Source organism: Cottoperca gobio, chromosome 20 (genome assembly GCF_900634415.1).
Source record: "Cottoperca gobio chromosome 20, fCotGob3.1, whole genome shotgun sequence".
NCBI lineage: Eukaryota > Metazoa > Chordata > Actinopteri > Perciformes > Bovichtidae > Cottoperca > Cottoperca gobio.
This window is the reverse complement of record NC_041374.1, coordinates 12,994,250-13,013,637: the sequence shown is the minus strand read 5'-3', so window position 1 is coordinate 13,013,637 and position 19,388 is coordinate 12,994,250. Positions and strand designations below refer to the sequence as shown.

General features: G+C 42.8%; 1 protein-coding gene across 8 annotated transcripts in view; it reads left to right on the top strand.

Annotated features, from left to right (window-relative positions):
- The first annotated feature begins 4,629 nt into the window (after positions 1-4,629).
- ntng1a (netrin g1a) overlaps positions 4,630-19,388 on the top strand; it is a 92,520-nt gene continuing 77,761 nt past the window's right edge. For 7 of the 8 annotated variants that reach the window (XM_029458040.1, XM_029458034.1, XM_029458037.1 and 4 more), the window contains exons 1-2: positions 4,630-4,741; positions 14,647-15,306. In XM_029458040.1, coding sequence (XP_029313900.1) covers positions 15,067-15,306 — 240 coding nt within the window. In that variant the 5' untranslated portion in view covers positions 4,630-4,741; positions 14,647-15,066. Of the gene's footprint in view, positions 4,742-7,183; positions 7,219-14,646; positions 15,307-19,388 lie in introns of those variants that run through there. The other variant, XM_029458035.1, reaches the window with a different exon arrangement.

Genomic DNA, 19,388 nt, shown 5'->3' with positions numbered 1-19,388 from the left:
CCGTTGCTTTGGTGCTGAGCACTTTCCATTATGCCTGAAGTTTAGTTTGGGTTTCATCCAACCATAAAATGAAATGACTGCATCATCTTTTCTTCTGCATGTTATTTAATAGAATGTTGCCTGATATCCCAGAGTGCAGTCAGAGCTGTGCATGATCACAATCTTCTTCATCTACTTCCTGGTTTTTCGTTTGAAAAGACATAACAAGCAGCATTAAAACAATGTTACAACAATAATTACATACAGAACATAAACATTAATATTTGTTATTTCAGGCAATATTCGGTTAAGATGCATAAACATACTGTCAAAACTATTTAGACTCCGTTCTACCTTGCGGAACTGACGTCTGCACACTTGCGTTATTTTTATTTCCTTTTTATATTTAGTGTACACAGATGAGGAGAAACCAGCCCAAGGAGACGTTCATATATAACAGTCAACTACAGAGAACATCTACGCTCACAGTGATAGTCACTCAGCAGCAACGTACAATATTGGGCCTTCTACCATCTTACAGACATTTAAATATGTAAACCAGATCACAAATTGTAAGATCAATGGTGCCCTATGGTGATGGATCTCACAGTGTATCACCTCCACATTCAGCGCCTCGCTGTCACCTCGCTAAAATCAAATAGCGACTAAATTCATTCTAAAAGTAATCCTGGCTGATGTTCCTGTTTATGTTTTCAATGACCAGATTAACATGCATATGAAAAGTCTCTGTGGGTCATACAGTATGAATCCTGGACTTCACTCTGCACAACAAAATCATTGAACGTCTTCCCACAGAGCTCATTTTCGATTGCTGCTGAAACCTGACTGGACTCCGATGGCGCACAGAATCTAATCACGGCCGCTCATTCATCCTTGTATGCTAATGACACCATGGATAAGCCAATAGGATTCAATTCCCACCATCGGTTACAGTAACCAATATTTCTGTCAGCAAATACTGTGAGGACAATTTGGGAATATGGTATCGACGAAAGCTAATCTTGTGACCAAGCGGCCCGGCAGGCCATTCGTCATCATTATCGTTAGCAACAGGAAGTGACCCTTGTGCATTCTACTAAACCTCAAAATAACTCTGTCCCACTGTATGTTCCTAGATTTGTTCTCAACAGTAATACAACAGTACACTTATTCAAATGAGAAGAAGTATTTATTCTAGCCCTGAGCTGCAAATCTCCCTCGAAAAAAAGTCACTGCCTGTCACAAACGCATCCAGCTGAAAGCACTGAGGCGTGACTTCATGGACGGACACCCACTGTACAACAAGGACAGATCTGGACAGCGCCTGTTAAGAAAGTGAATCGCAAATCACTCGCAGGGGCACGTAAAACTGAACGGGATGGCCCCGATTCACAATCAGCCCGAGGCAGACGACTCTCAGCCTGCGAACAAAGTACAAATCCACCAAACTGTGGCCACGTTCTCCCCGTTAATCCGTTTTCAATCATGCAGTTTTTGGATTATGCCTCTATGTAATTCTTCTCAGGTATTGTTTTATAATTTAATATGATATTTCAATGTGGGTAAATTGGGTTATGGGTTTAGGACACTGTGCAGGATTGGATAAGCAGCAGAGGTCTGCTGGCTGCAGATTGGAGTGGCGGGTTAGTGCCAGGCTGGAAGAAGTGTGATAAACCTGTGACAGACCTGATGCAGTCACTCCAAAGCATGCTATATTGCTATGTGAACCCTGCATTTGTCCAGAGTCCTTACTAAGTGTCTCACCTCCCAAGAGAAGTTTGGATGCTTTGCATAGTCAGGCAGTTTAGGAAAGAAGTGAAACTAGCAAGCCACCATCTTGATTCACCTTGTTGTATCATCGCTAACAAAGTTACACCAAATGCAAAGAAAACACATTCCTGTCATGTATCTCCTCAGCTCTGCAGTATTCACTTTGTCCACAACATCTAATAAATCTACACAAGACTGAAAACCCTTCTCTGAAATGTGAAGACTCATCATGCAACGAGATGTTTCCGCAACTGGAACTTAAAACTAATCATTTGGCCATTTTATTGCATATAAGACGTTTATACCAGCTGATACATTTACTTCAGTCAGAAGTCACGAGGGAGATGTTTACAGCTTCAGTTACTTTGTATATTGAGATTTGAAATACAAAATCTATCAGTTTAGAAAATAAATAGATATATTAAACTACGTAACAATATGTAAAGTAGCTTAAATCGGTAGGGGAGTGCGATATGGATCAAATACTCTTTCATTGATTGTACATCATGATAATGATACACAGCACGATGTAGTACATCTTTTAACTGAGATTACATTTAGAAACCATATATACACGTAGTCAGGTTCACTGGTTAACACTTAACACAAGTCTAGTAATGCTTTTCCTTCTGAAGACTTTGCAACATTGATTGCAATTGTCCAATACAACCACATATATTATTTGCATAAATACTTCAGTGTAAACAGTCTGGCAAAATGTCTGACGGTTGTGAAATTTCCATCTTTTCATGATATATATACTGATATCCGTAATAATACTTGTGCATATTACATTTCCCTGTTAACATTTATGTACTTGCACTTAAATACAATGTGAATGCAGGAGCTGTACTAGAGGTTACATTGTTGTATTGTTACTTTCAAAGGATCTGAATACTAAATGTCTCTACTGTCTGTTCTGCACTCTCAGATTTAGCTTGATGAAACCGCTGTATCTTCCCATCAACGTGTATGGAGCACAAGTTCTTTATGAATAACCTGCCTTTTCCCCCCACCCCCACCCCCACCCCCACCACTAACACTCACACTCACACTCCTCCGGATGAAGGCAACATTACCCTTCATTGAACAGGCGTACAAATCCAATAACTCTGTGTCTGACGTCCACCAGACAGGGATGTGCAAAGACAGCTTTACCCATCAATTTTCTAGTAACCATCATGAAATATGACAAGAATGAAAGAAAAAAGAAACTCAACAACATACAAGGGTGGAGTTGAGATATTGGAACACGGGGTCACGTGATCATCGATCTTTCAAGGAAAGAGCCATCTATTGAACCCACTGATGGATTTGAAGACGCAATGGTTGTGTGTGTGTGTGTGTGTGTGTGTGTGTGTGTGTGTGTGTGTGTGTGTGTGTGTGTGTGTGTGTGTGTGTGTGTGTGTGTGTGTGTGTGTCTGAATAATAATTATCCCCCACATTCAAACCCATCCTCCTTTAATTCTGACCTCGAGCACTTCTTGTTTGAGAGCACATGTGTTACAGAGCCAGTCTGCCAGAGCTTGGTGTTTTTAGGCCTTGAAGAAAAAACAGAAAACTGTCTGCAGATGAGCTTCAAAACACTGTTTGTGAACACATTACTGTGTCGTTGTATTATTGAGTTAATAAGAGGGAATTGAATGTGCTCTTTGGTAGATTTCTGCTGCGCACACCTCTTTCTTCTCGCTGAATTAGAAAAAGAAGTTCATGTAAGACAAGTTGCCCTTGAGCTCACAGGGCGAGAGAAAGAGAGGCAGCTGTGTGAAGAGCTGTGTCCACAGCTCACATAGCCCCCTCTGTATCCTTCACCTGTCCACTGGTTCACTAAGGAGGTTTGAGATGACTTAACTAAGATCTGAACTGCACCATAAACCAAGATGACCGTGTTCCTGCACTTTATATCTGCCTGGTTTGGTTATCAACTGAATTTGACTTGTTTTTTTAGATTTCTGGCTTTCAAAACTTACTTTATGGCTCATCCTTTCAGCTGAACCTCCTCAGAAATGTGGACAAATTAGCAGCTGACATCATATTTTCTTTTTTTTTTAATCAAGCAACCAGTCCACAGCCTCTTTGCTGTATCTTTCTTTTGCATTATGCGTTATTAAAATACATACACTTCTTTAAGTGTAGCAGTTTAAAACATTGCCATATTATTGTCAAATCAAGTGTTTTGCCTCTGAATAATTCCCCTGAACAACAAGAGTATGATCAAGGAGCCTCGATCTGGCAGCAGTTGCTCAGAATGCACGTTTACCATAATCCCTCCTGCTTCCTGTGTCTCAGGGATTTGTTTTTACATCATGAGGAAGTTATTTTACCAGCACTAAAACCTTTATCTTTGCTTCTGTTTTCTGCAATAAAGCAATTTCCATTCATGCCATAAAGCAATCCAATAGATTTCCCACCACAAATTCCTGCCACTAATGCCACTGCTGATGATCAGCTCAGTGACTTGTCGCCATAAAATGTGTTTCAGCTGTCAAATATAACTGGACGCTTGATGAAACAGGCTAACTGCAGCAGTTGCACATGTGTATGCCCGTGGTTGCACTCCGCTGCGGCACACAGGCTTCAGCAAAGAAATAAACTTGAGGGGAAAGTCAGTTGTCAAAACTGAGCGCCTCATTGTGTCAGAGAGCAGTGAGTCTGGTCACTCTGCTGTCTCTGTGGCTCTTTCTAATGAGACACTTGGAATCTAATCTCTGTCCACCTCTCCATTTTAAGAAACTTTTTGAAATTGGTTACACTTGGCGTGGAGGATTTTCTCCTGTTGTCTCCACTTGTGTGTCCGGCTCCAAGTGACGTTGCGCTGGTACCGGGAGCTCTCCTCCATTCCCCGCGAGCGGCGGAGACAAGCTGGTCGCTTCTACGACGAGTCTCCTGTTCCTGCGCCGTGCTAAAATGTCCCGTTTTAAAGCGGATTTATTTGGCTGCAACAGGCGACATGAGTGGCTGTCCTCGACGCTATGAAGCACTGAAGACCAAGGTGAGAGGCTCAGGTAGCCCATTTCTTTTAATTTAATGCAGTCTCCAATCCAATGCCGGAGCGCGTAAACTTTGAGAGATTCGCTGCGACGCGCACCGAGTGGGTGGCCAAATTGTGAGTCGTGTTCAGAGAAAGTAAGCCGACTAATTTTGGAACAGATGTGATTTTTTTTCTGGTTCTATTTGTCTGCTTTCATTCACTACTCTGCCTTTTCTATGCGTGGGAATGTAGACTACTAATCAGCAAAAGCGACACGTTTGGTGCGGTAAAAAATAAAATCCAGACTGTAAAGCAAATAGCTGTTTTTCTTTTTTTAGACTAAACTGCGCTGCTCTTACAACTGTGTGCCTAACTCACCTGTATGTAGGCTGTATGTGAGGTTGTAAAGGACATATGGATGTGCTGCGTTTCAACATGTAAGTCATATGAAATGATTCAGTCACGCTCTGCAGATACTAACACAGGATTCCTTGCCATGTGTAGATAACACGGAGACAGCGCTCTTGTCATCCAATTGATTGTTTCTCTCGCGCTGGTTTCCATCTTTTATCTTTATTCCATCTTTTAAAAAAAACAATCTTTATCTTGTTACATGAATACTTTTAGGCACGTTTTCTGAGTTTATGTTTTCTTTCTGTCTTTCTGATGTCACCTTTGAATGTGACATGTGCGGGTGATTAGGGCCTCTCTGGGCCTGTGGAGGCTGCGTGCACACTGGAAGTATCGGCACATTGAGCTGTAGAGGCTTGTCAACCTGCTGCGAGGTTAACCAGTGCGCCAAGTGTCATGACCCGACTTCTGATAACACCCTCTCTCTTTCACACACTCTTTGTGGTAATCAATTAAGGTGTGACAAGACCGTGCACTCTCCAGGATTGTACTCGTTAGCAATTATATTGCAAAGTGAAGCAGAAATGATGTTACGCAAAGTCGCCTCTTGTCAGTTAGAAAACACTCGAGTTCATAACTGCAGATCTGTGAGTTTTTATGTGAAAATATAATAAATGCTCTCTCCTACATTAGTCATTTATTGCCCGATTCTCCACGGTCAGTTGAACACGTATTTTTTAAAATGACACCTTCACTTGGCGCTGGAGTGACACCTTCGTCCTGTACATTTCATTCTTAAATGAATTCCACTTCCTACATTTAAACGTATTTGGAGTTAAACTACTCAATGAATGAGGCACGGATAGTACAACTACATACGCTCCTTTAAAAACTTAATAGAGTTAAATATCTTCTTTGTATCAATTACGCACCAAATATGAATTGTACAACACAATTCAAAGATGTCATTTACTTTTTAAGATAAAAATAACGATTAGTAATATTCGGAATTAAGCAGAGGCTCGGGAAACACACACACTTAAATATCTTAGATTGTGTACACGCTGTTTGTTGCCTTCCCAGTAATAATCGCCAACTGCCAGAGATTCAGAGATTTCCCTCCTTCTATTTTACCCGGATGCAATAATTCCTTTGAGACTATGAACGCGCGCATTTGTTGGATAATTTAACGCGACCATGCGACCCGCATAAACTCCACTAAAAGAGGTTCAACTACAGGCGACCATCCTCCCTCCTGAGTTTCTATCGGGTCCCGAAAGAGGATGCTGTGCGTGTGTGTGGATTTGTGAGGGTGGGGGGTTGGAAGGAGAGGTGGATACGGGCGAGAGGGGTGGGGAGACAGACCATAGGTGTGCGTGGGGGGGGAAACAAGCTGAGTGTGCGTCTCATCTAATAGAGCCTTGGAGCGCATTATCATCCCCACCGTCTCCGTCTGGGCGGTCGGTGCTGCGCCGTGCCGGGGAAACGTCCAGAAGAAGATGCGTTGATGCGAGCAGATATTCTCAGACGCCCAGTCTAATTGGTGTGATTCCTGTTCCTGTTAAGGGACTAAAACCTATTCATAGCGCGGGAGAAGGAGAGAGAGAGAGAGAGTGTGTGGGGACGAGATTCGCGCAGTGATCTGAAAGCAGGACGGTTTGGGAAATGAAGGAATTATAAACAAGGCATTAACAGGAGGGACGCACGCCAGCAGGTCAAAGTTTCTTTTGCAAAGTGGGCTTTTTCTTTCCTGTGGACATCACTGTGCCTCAGATTGACGCGGTGATGGAATGACACTTGGAGAGAGAATGATGGACACTTTAGCACCGTAGCTCCTGCTCAGAAATCCTTCCGTTTACACCAGCTGCGGTGCTGCTGACCGAGCCCTCAGGACGGTGATCAGTCATTTCTTTTGAAGTGGCAGGAACATCCTCCTCGTGATCGTTTTCTCCTCCCTCGGTCGGCAAACAAGAGTGAGAGATGGTGCGCGCAGCGATTCCTCAGAGACTGACGTGCGTACTCATCACATTCCCGTTAAGGAGCGCGTCTTAAAGAGCTTCTTTCTTCATGCAGGTTCATTCTGCTGCTCTGAACTTGTTGAACGGCGTTAAAGAGCAGGGGAACAGGGAGAACCCCGTACGAGAAATGTAAGTTCTTCCTTTTGCTTGTAAAGTTTACTTTCTGTGTGTTAGAGTGTATACTCTCCACTCCTGTTACTTGGCTCTGGGTTTATCACTACAGTTATCTCCTGTAATGAACGGATACGGAGTGTGCACAGAGTTGTGGGTCTTTTCCTTGTAAACAGCATAAACCCCCTTTAAAAGTCTCAGAACCACAAAGGAAGACTTATTAATATTTACAAGTGAGGCGACCTTGAATACATCCAAAACTTAGTCTTCAGGTCATTTTTAGAGGCGCCCCCTTGTGGAATTTATTACATAATCGTTGCCTATCAATCACGCATAATTACATCCGTGTCATGCTGCAGCCAGTTGACCTGGACGTCATCTCATCAGCTACCTGTTACAGTATAATTTGTTTTGGTACACGCTTTCAATACTGCTTCACTCTTTACACACGCACTAGCTTCTTATTTAATGCAAACGTGCTTGGTTCTAATGCTCCTGCTTTATTAAGCCCTGTGAGTAGGACATATATTATTATGCACACATCTGTGGCTTTGCATGCTTTAGTTATGATATTATGCATAATAGTTATGATTTTCAAGACACACATGGCTTCATTTTGGCCATGTGATAATATATTTCAATTTATTTTTAAGGCTCCTAACTATTATTATAAAGCACATTCTTTACTGAATGGATATGAACACACATTTGAAGTTCAGCATTTAGAAAACTGGATGAGTTACCTTTTGAACTGCAACTCCCAGTCAGTCATTTTTATGGCCTTAGCAATTATGATGGCACTGTTATTATTTTACTCATCCTCTGAAATAAGGAACAGTGTAATAGTGAGTCATCTCGTGTGTAGCTCTTAGCAGCTGATGCTTTAAACCATGTGACTGTTCCTGCTTATATTTCCAGCATGGGAGAGCTACCTGGGCGAGCACATTCTTTAGAGCTAAAGTGGACATTTTGAGTATCCAGACATGTCACTGTGGTTGCAGAATAATGTGCCGGCAGCCTTTTAGGAAAAGTGTCTTTAATAATGCATACGGTGTTCCTGTGTCGCACAGAGAAGCATTGCTTGGTGGCGAGGAGAGGTAGGGTGAGGGATGGAGGGATGTGGGCGGAGGCGTGATCTTGTCTCACTGTCTCATTGGATGCCCCGTGTACTACTGTATATGTGGCGCTGGAGTAACTGACGCCCGAGGGTGTTTCACTCGACTTGGGGCAGCATCGGCACAGTCACCCTGTCAAAAGTGCTGCTCTCGCACACAGAGTGCATGTGGCAGCTTCAGCAGCTCAGGGGAGGGGGTGGCGTGGGGTGGATGGAGTTAGAAGGGACAGAGGGAGCGATAGAGGATTGTGTCAGATTCAGCTGGTGGAGGCAAGTGGAACTCGTCTTCAGCAGTCAGGGACTTGCTTGCCTTCGGAGGCCTGACCTGTCTGACTCCAGTGGACGCTGGATGTAAGGAGAGGCTGCAGCCACATCCCGTTAAAGGAATGATTACCTCAGCAGGGCTTTTTGATAGCCAGCCGTAATGTAGCCCTTTTCAGGGATCCTCCCAAATCAGTTTCTTGTGAGGGTGGAAACGCCTCTCAAACATGAGAAACTAGAACTCTAAGCTAATGAATTATTTCAGGGGGAGACACTTGTTATGGCTGATATTTTGTATTGCATGCATCAGCGGGAAAACAAGCCTCAATACAAGCCCAGTCTTGGCGTTTTGTCTAACCCTACAGCAGAGCCACAGCTTTGATTCCTTCTGAAGCTGCCCACCCATCCCCAAAGCAGAGTCACTTAACCATCTGTCAGCACTCCAGCCATTTGCTACCTGTCGTCATTATTAAAAGATCATAAGCCTGCCGATTGAAGGCGGCGACATTTTAAGAAGTGGAAAAGAGCGCTAAGTGATGGGTTGACTCGGAGGCAAGCCCTAGGGATGTATTATAGGCGTGCTCGCTGTTCCACAGTTACGCTGCCTGACATGTTTGCGGGGGCCATGCTTCACTCTCCATATGTTTATTCATGAGGACGGCGGCCCTATTGGCAGGTTGTTAACAGGCAAGATTAGGGATTCTGGAAAGGCAGTCAGAGGAATCTGGTGAGTGGAGCACAGAGAGCAGGCAGGAGGCTTTTATTCTGAAGCTGGGCCAGCTTCTATCTTTATCTATCTTTCATCTGTTTCTGACTGTCTGCCCTCCTGTCTTTCTGCCCCTCTCTCTCCTGCGCTCTTGTTTCTCTGTTAGTAAGGCACTGGTGGGGAATATGAAACAGGTAGAGTCAGAAAAGATGAAAGTAGGTAGAGACAGGACAGAAGCAGGGTCAGAAATTGCCCTTGAAAGTGCATAAAATGCGTGAAATTAAAAATGAAAGGAGGGGGGGGGGGCAGCAGGGATATCAGTGGTAACCTTGTAATTAGCCCAACCTTCTCTGTACTGAGCACATCGTTTAGAGCTGAAGTGGACATTTTTTCAATTTTGGGACATTAATAATATTATAATTTGTTGAATTTTTAAATAGACAGGCAGGTGTGTAAGTACTGCCCCCTGTGGGCCACTCTAGGTGATTCGTGTGAGATCATGACCTGACAATTCTTACCGGTGTGTCCTGGGTGAAGAAGACATTTAACTTTTTGATCAAAGAACGACTAAAAATGCAGTCTGGAAAATGTTGCCAGCAGCAGCAGCAGAAAAAGCTGAACCCACACAAATATCAATACGGGCTAGAACTGACAAGTGGAAGGGTGGGAGATAAAGTGTTAGGGGACAGAAGCAGGAAAGCAGAGTGGGACAAAATCAGCAAACTGAGTGTTTATTTGCCAATTTGAAATGTAAAGGTATGATTTTGTAGTTTGACAAAGTGTCCAATGAAAGGGCTCCAAAGGTCCTCTGAGTAAGAAGTGAATTACTTTTAGGGTTAAAGTGAGTAAGAAGAGCTTGAAAAAGCCTCCTTTATTTGTTCATTTGATGATATGCATGATTTACAAGTGACTCCCACTAGTAGTAAAGAGCGGCTCTGGGGACGTGCGTGTAACATTTCCCTTGTGATTTGAGAAACACTCAGTCATGCTCGAGTGGCCCCGGGGATGAAATAGAAGCAGACACCAAAGGCTGTTTCTCAGCCCCAGAGACGGGGAAGTGGTCGAGTTGATGGGTGGCTGTTTGGGTTGGTGGGATGAACTCAGCAGCCAAACAAACCCTCTCCTGGGTCTGCTGGGCCATGTGAAAGATTCATGTGTTTAAATATAAAATGGAGTTAGCTGTTTGCAGCGCTGGCTGGCTGCTGCCTCCTGTCGTGTCGGGCAGGCTGTGAGTGCACACCTCACAAACGGCTCTACTGTATGTGGTTCACTAGCATTGTGTACGGTGAAGGCTTATGTTGATATATTTGACCTGAAGCTGCCAAAAGATTTATATTTTACCCAATTTGCAAGTATTCGTTTTTAAATTGATAATTTTCAATCAGAAAAACATGCAAATATGAAGTGATTCCACCATAAATATTATAACATTCTGACTACTTCAGTTTAGTGTTAAAACCCTCTTTTTGTAAACCTTGAAAACTTGCTTTAACTTTTTATATTGCATGTTGTTTTTTACTGGTATTGTTTTCACCTGTGTGTGTCACAATGGTACAATGTGCTCCTAGAGACGCCTGACAGGAATGGCCTCAGCAGTAATTTTCAGTCATTTGCCACCATGTCAGTCTGTCTGTGCACAGATCTCAACAGTGCGAGATGCAGCCACAAAGCTTCACAGATGTGTAGTTGAGATCAAAATTAAGGTCGAGCTTGAAACTGGGCGTGGTCGGAGCATGGCGCCGGAAGTAGGGGGTAGGAAGTGGGGAAGGGGCCATTTGCCCCCCCACTTTATGCCACAATTCAGTGTCGCAGCTGGTGTGATCCCATCACAACATGGTCTCTAGTTCATATCTGCTTTCTCTTTTTTTTTTGTCCTACATCACTCAAAAAAATATTTAGCTTATTGTTACTTCACTTGGATGTTTGACCTTGGCAGTTGGACAGAAGGCTGTTTTCATATTAATCTGCTGAAGTGGAAGAAGTGCTCTGTGCTCAGCTCAAATCTCAGTTTAACACTTGTATGTATGAGCAGGACTTTATGACATCTCAATAGCTTGGAAGCCAATCATGGCCCAGTATGCAACTTCCACAGATGTGATGCGGAAACTTGAGACAAGTAAAATTAGTCAGGTTTTTTCAAGAATTTTCTTTTTCAAGATTCTGCATTTTCAATGAGGGAGAAGAGTTTTAGCAGGTATTTGTGGAAACCACATCGGCACAAATGATTATTTAAAGCAGAGTATTGTATTGGTCTTAAAACATGCAGATCTATTGGTTACACAGCTTCATACAGCGGTGGATAACATTTTGGTTTCACCAACCGTTCTGTTGTAAACAGAAGCTTTTTGTTACACACTGATTTTCAGCGTTGATTGTTTTGTATTTAATATCTCATATCTCCATTTTTCATTATATGACTTTCACATATTTAAAATTTTTCCAAAAACATGAAATGCCTTTGACCGGTTGCTACATAAGTATGTTCTGACGAGGCTTTATTAATGTACATTAAAAGCATTTTAGTTGTTTTTAGTTTATCGTATATTTGAATTTTAAAATGTAATAGTTTAGTCTGGCAGTCACCTCCCGCCCAGCGACCTCCCACCGTTACTGTAAGTGTTTATCCATCCGTGCCTACGGTGCAGTATATATATTCCTGTACATGGAAGAATTTCAGACTTCCTGTGAGCGCGCCTCCTCTGATGTCCTCGGACCTTGATCGATGGTTGGAGGAAGCGACCGTCCTTAAAATAAACCCTTTTCTCGCTTAAAATGCACATCCACACTTCTTCCATCTGCTCTCTTTTTCTATCCCTCACCTCTTCTCCTTGGGGAGACGGAGGGTTATAAGCAGGGAGTAATGAGAGGAAGGGGCTGCTGTGACCAGGACTGTAAAGTGATAATGACCCCGCTTTTGTGATCTCTATTGCTTATTATCGAAGCCTCGCCTCTGCTTGTTGTCTCATTACCCGTGACCTGAACCTTTCTTTATCCAGAGGTTGCATGTGAAGCGCGCACACACACGCAGACACTTTCCGGCCATCTCTTTAGTCTCCTCCCTAACACGGTAATATTATGTCTCTTAATGGGAACAGGGAGCTCGGTGCCAAGAGTTCCCTTTGGATAATTGGCTGCTTCCTCACCTGCTGACATCTCGCCCATTGACATTCTTACGTTTTACATTTAAGGTGCTTAATTTCTCTACCCTCTTACCGCCTTCCTCCATCCTCCGACTTGCAATACCTGCCCTTGTATTTTTTTCTCCTGATATTACATTGTATTTCTCGATGATCTTCTGCAAAATTGAATCCCACTTTCCAGCCATATCTGTGAATAATGCTTATTTCTATTGAAGTGATGGATCGTTATTTTTCTAACACAGCATATGCCATAAGGGGCAACTTGCAAAAGAAAATCAGTTTGCATCCAGTTTTAGAGCTTTTCATCTCATTGTGCTATGTTCTTGAATACCTCGCCTTTACTGCATTTCTTCTGCCTACACCTTCTCGTCTAGTGGAGGATAAAGGGCAATTCTTCCTTTGTGTGTGCCCTCGTTGTATTTAACACATTTCTATGCCCCTGACCTTATCTGTTTCTTACAACGATCATTTACATCCATCACAGAGAAGTGACTTTGAACAGTGTGAAGATACCGGACACAGATGCAGCTCTTAGTACAACTCATGGCACATACACTTTGAAGAGGCAAATGCAAATGTTACTATTACCACATTTCTATATATACACATGTGAAGCCGTGCAACTTTAAATGTGCCTTCACACAGTCGTTTTTCTTCTGTGCGTCAAATCTCTGTATCTTATCACTGATATGATCAAGTGAATCATCTGGAATGTGCGTCGTTGTTTCAACACGTCTTCAGGCTCGGGGTTCAGGCTTCAGGACAGTTAAATGTGAACACAACTTCTATATACCGTATATTAGTTTTCAGTTATTGTGTTCTCACATTACACACGTTGCCGTGTCATTCTGTCACAGCTTGTGCTCCATTTATGTGCTGAGCTTTCTGCACATGTTGTTGATTCTGAAATCCAGACTGTTTCTCTCTATAAACAATAATCTGTATGTACTGTAGAATCAGTATGTAAGTGATGCACTATTCTTTATATATATATATATATATATATATATATATATATATATAAAGTGTTTAATCTAATGATAAATTAATTGGAATTAATTAGCAATGTTTGTGTTACAAACACCCATCTACACTGGAGCTGCTAATTGATCACTGATGACTGGAGGGTGCATTGGTCAACGCACACGCACACACACACACGCACACACACTGACTCAGCCGACTGATAAAGCAGAACTAAAATGTATTTTCCTCCTTTCACCGACCATTGACTCTGGTCTCCATCAATCACCTGCAGCAGCGGGAAACACACCACAGTGTATCCACGGGCTCCAACTGGCTTACTGCAGTGTTTCTGGCTACAGAGACATAAATATATACCCAGGTATTAGACAGCCTCAGTAAAAAGACCTTTTAAGGTAAATTCAAAACCAAAAGAAGGAAAAAGAAGAATGTTTTCTAAAAATAAATAGGCTATTTATTACTATACTTCCCCGTTGTTGCCAATGGAAGCAGCCGTAGAAGTAAACAACAGACAGCAGGATATATGTTTGTAAGCCTGATACTCAGCTACAAAAACTTTAGACAAAAGGAAAGTGAGGCCACAGCTCACAGTGGTTGTCAGATATAAATGGGTGCTCTGTAACCTGGGAAGTAAATCACTGTAGGTGATATAGTGCAGCGGCTCCTGCTACAGGCAGCTCTACCACCGAAGAGAAGAAACTGTGCAGCTGCCTTCTTCACAACATATTTAAAAAAGGTGTCGCCAAGGAACTAGTAGATTCAAATTAAAATGTACATTTAATGTATAACTTTAAGTGGAGCGTCTCACTTCTCTGCTCACCATGTGTCATTAAGACAACCCGATCAGATCACGTGACCGTTATTGCATAAAACATGATACATGAATCTGTTTTACAGTCTGTTCTTTATTACTCCAGCTCATGCAGTGTGGGGTGTGAGGGGTTGGGGAAAGCTGTATGTAACACTGTATGCTTGATACCGCTGAGTGAGATGAGGGTTTGGGTGTGAAAGCAGCAGGATCCAATTTACCCTGATGGCCTCACGTACTGATTTTCTGTGTTTTGATGGATAACAAACATCAACATGGCACCTCAATCTTGCACCCATCTAACTTTCCATCCACACATATACCTCCACCCGTGCCATGGCGTCAGCTAATGTTCTCTCGCTGTCAAATTCTACTCCCATAAGGGAGGTATATTCAACCCCCCCTTCTTCTTCTGTTTCTTGTTTCTCCGCAGCACCAGATCGCCACGCAGGAAGAGGAACATGATTGACAGCCAGGCGAGCTGAGGAGACCTGTCACTCACATTCCTATCAGCGTGTCAGAGGGCTATCTCCTTCTCGCCTTCCCCCCTCTTCCTCCTACTCACCTCCACCATCCTCCTCCCTAAATCCTCTCCCCTTATCTTCTCAATGGGCTGGTAACCTCTCCATCCCTCATAGTTATCCACCACTCCAGAAACCTGAAAAGAGACAGAAGTAGTAACGAAAACCAACGAGACACTTCTAAACCAACCCTCGCTCCACCTGAGGGGAGTTTGGCATGCCTCCTCACTCCAGTTGAGTGAGTTGTAGTAAGTGGAAATAGAAGAGGGATCCCTTGTTAGCACACCTTCAAAAGGAGATACAGCTCCTTGAGAAGGAGCCGAGAGAGAGTCATGCGTTTCCATTTTGTGTTGACGCTGTGGACCGGCGTTTGCCAGGCGGCCATGCAGCACTACCCTGCAGCATGGGGCCACTATGATGTATGTAAGTCCCAGATTTACTCAGACGAAGGCTTAACCTGGGACTACATGGCCTGCCAGCCAGAGGCAGCAGACATGACCCAGTTCCTAAAGGTTACTCTGGATCCCCCCAACATCACCTGTGGAGACCCTCCGGAGACATACTGTGCCCTGGTGAGTACATGCAAAAGAAAAAAAAAATCACAAATCTTCCCTCTAACAACTGTACACACACACACACACACACACACACACACACACACACACACACTCATCATACGAAGGCAGCTTTGTTATCTGTGTCTGTGTATCGTGTATCTACTCGGCTTGTTCTGACCCCACAGCCGTGACAGACACTTCCAAAGCTTGTGTGACTCAGATACGTTGCCGGGGCTGAAGGAATAGAGGTTTGTGCCCATTGACGTCATGTTCTGCTGTGTAGAGAGCTGCTTCTCAGTGTGCACTGCAAACACTGTCTCATGTGCTGTTGACATCCGTATAATGTGACCGATGAAAACACACATACTCCTCTCACACCCGACACACATCAGAGCTTCATCAAGTTTCTTCATTCGTTGTGATTGCAGCTCCTCTGTTGTGTCAGTGTGTCTTCTAGCAGAGTTAGATGAGTGGGTGCCCGAAACATTCAAACACTCTCTGGATGAAATAGTGCACAGGTGGACTAAAAATACAACAGCATGTATAAGAACTTGGGTGGAGAACTATTTGAAGTGCTAGTACACAATGTCTTTGTTTGTCTTACATCTAGCAACACCTTTGCACATGCAGTGCTGTAACTGTTAATTGCCTTGCTTTTTTTCTTTACACAAACACAGCGGCCAAAATATTTACCGTCCGCATTTATTATAAGTCAAGATGGTCATTTTTCAACCCTTAAAATGTTTATTTAGGGAATCTAGTGCCAACTTTTGCCTTGAATATGGTTACTTTTCATTTCATATTTGCCTTCTTGTGAGAAATTAATGTTTCTGCTTCAAATCTTCTGGTGATCAACATTATACTTCATACTTTGTTGAAAAGAACTACTATCTGCAAACAAACCAGAGATATAATGTAATACTTTCTTATTGTACTGTAGGAATCAAGTTCAGAAGGAATTCAAATAAGAATTACACCAATTAGCTCATTTTCTTACGCCGTTTTCATGAGCAGAATTATTTCATGAGCTTTTTGAAATAATGAAGCAATTAGCTTTTTATCTGTTTCACACAAGTAGGCTGTCAGGGTTGTTGAATCACTGAACACGTGTTCCATGATCAACTTGTTGTTCCACATTGTTGCACACTAGTTTAATCCGGATTATTTAAAAGTGACATTTTGCAGTATGAGAGGAGTTTGAGTATTGAAACAGCACAATAAAGAGCAGTGATTGGTTGATTGCTTTACCCTTTGAAGTTCATGGTGTGCTGTTGATTTTGTAAATTACATTGCAATCAAGAAAATAACAAATTCCTGGTTGAGCTGAAAATAAAATGAGCAAAAGATTCATATTAGGTCAAGTATTTAATTAGCAAACCGCCCTCCTCCTTATTCCGGGTTCTTTTCACTTTGAAACTCACAGCTGGTCGCCTCACATTAACACTAAATGATGAATCCATTTTGGGCCGCCGTGTGTTACCAAGTCATCAAAGATTCTCTCAGAACAAATGCACTCCTCCACGGCTTCAAGAGCTCTTTAGATAAATAGCGAAATGTTCCAGGGAAAGTAGTAACTTGAGGAGTATAAATAGACGGTCGCCATCAGCAGAAAGTCAGCTGAGAGACACAGAGGGATTAACAAAATACAGATGACAAAGACAGGGAGAGAATGATCAAGAGAGAAGCAACATGGAGCCAACATGGGGGAGACAGAGACTCAGAGGACTATGTGCAAAGCACACGGTGACTGAAGAACTAATATCTCCTGCGTGGGGCGGGATGGAGGATCTGAAATGTGAATAATTCAACATGTTTTGTAGCTAATGTGTTTTATTCATAGGACACATTATTCAGCCCGACATCTCTCAGGCACTTTTGAAAAATGCTGACTCCCATGGCCAGCCAAGGTTGGTTGAAGGCAAAGGAGGTTGGGGGGGTAGAAAGGTCATTGTCAAAATGGGGTCATCCTCTGGTCGCCCTCTGGGGAGTCATGTGACCGCCGATTGATCCACATTTGAACCTGGTGTGTGTCTGGTATTAGCTGTGCAGTGACTGTGCTGTGGATGAATCCTGGATGAACAGCGGTCATCCGTGTCTGATGCTTCAGTGGAGCCGCTCTATTTCTGGACTCACAGTTGAAACTGAGTTTATTATTATTATTGCCAGCCTTCTAACAGTCTGATGATCGCTTATTGAATTAGAGGGAGTTTGCGCCGCGCTGTCGCCCTCATGTCTCCGGCAGTCAATGTGATGGGAGGGTTTCAATTAAACAGTCAGTGGTTAGCTCCCACATAACCATTTCCTCTCTCGCTGTACTGTACTGCACAAATCACACAAACATCAGTGAAATATGACCCCTGCCGCTTGTCCAATTCCTTGCAATTGGTTTATGTTTACCCCGGGCAGTAACGTGGCTCCAAATCAACATCAGAACAATTATCATTGATATTCCAGCTACTCTGGCTGCCAATACGCTGCTGCAATGCCAATAGTGGTTTGCATCGTAAGTCATATCATTGCAGATTCGGGGCAATTATCATTAGGCCGCGTTATCGGAGAATTTCATCTTTCTGGTAATTGATTCTGCGCTCGTACAAGCGGGTGTATTTTAAAGCCTTGTGTCTGTTTCCTGGAGTGCTGAAGGTAACAGACACCAAAGCCTGACAAGAGGAGAGAGACGCAGAGAGATGCAGCAGCTCGAAGGCGTGGTGCTTATATGAGCATGGTTTCCTCAGGTTGCGGCCTTCATATCCCCCACACACACTTACGTACATTCATGCACACATCACTCTCCCCTGTAAAGGCTTTTTTTATTCTGCTTCTAGCCTGGTGACCTTTTCGATAGCAATAAGCTGGCATTCACTGAACTCTGGCACACAAATCTGCCATCATATGAGATTTCACTGTCCCCTCCAGTTCCTCTCAGACTGGCCTTTAAAAGCCTGGACAGGTCGCTGAGACTCGGCCAGTTAATGATTGACTTTGTGCAGGATTCAGGAGAACAGCTTTAACTTCGTACAACAATGATGTGTTGCGGAAGAAGCAGCATTTCGTTAACCAACTTAACCAGTCCTCCATACTTGAAAAGTTACAAAATAGTAAATGCAAATACTTATATTACATTTCTAGAAGTCTTTGCTGGCGAGTACAGGTAGATTAAACTCGGCAGTAGTTGTGTTTTTCTCAAGTGTAGCTCCTGCACCATATATAGAAGGACTCTCAAGAGAATGACCAGTGTTTATTTATTCTACTACAGAGTTTGAAGCAGAAGTAAGATCCACTCAATTATACCTTCACTCAGCTTATCAACCAGCATAACCATGTGTGTGTTGGTTCTCCTTTGATGCACTTGGCATTAAACATAGAAGAAGCCCCTTTCTAGGTGTAACTCTATAATTTATATTAACCATGCGTGTGTGTGTGTGTGTGTGTGTGTGTGTGTGTGTGTGTGTGTGTGTGTGTGTGTGTGTGTGTGTGTGTCCGTCCTTTTGCATTCTTGCAGTACTGTATGTCTCTATTCGTGCCATCAATTTACAACCAGGAAATGCTGATGAATGCTGAAACCTGAGTCCCAGCAGGCCGGTACATTTCATAACCAATCAAATCTAAATGAGGAAACGAAGGAGCTTATTAAAAATAGTTGTGCAGCATGTGGCTTTTTTCCCCTATTTTCGCCCTGATGAAAGGTCATTAAATCGGTGCCATGATTAGATAAGGTAGCTCACAAATAGTGTCTAATAGGAAGCACTAATTTAAGCTTTGGCCCTTTTTAAACCATCAGCAATGCTAATATGTGAGCATTGTAACTCTGCGTGTACATCTTTGAACCCCGGAGTTTGACCAAAAGTCGAGGTGAAATGAAAAATGCTTCTTTAAATCCAATCATCTTGTGTTTTCTGAACAATTCTACACAGAATAGTATGCATGTGGTTGATGGATGGTGTGGTATATCTGTGAGGTAAATTAAATACAGAAAAGTCCTGCAGAAAGATATAGTAAAGATACATTGACACAGTGTAATTATATTTTTACTTTGTTTTCTTTTAGGTCCAACATCAGGTTTTTTAAGTGTTGCATAATTAATTTAAGAACTACTT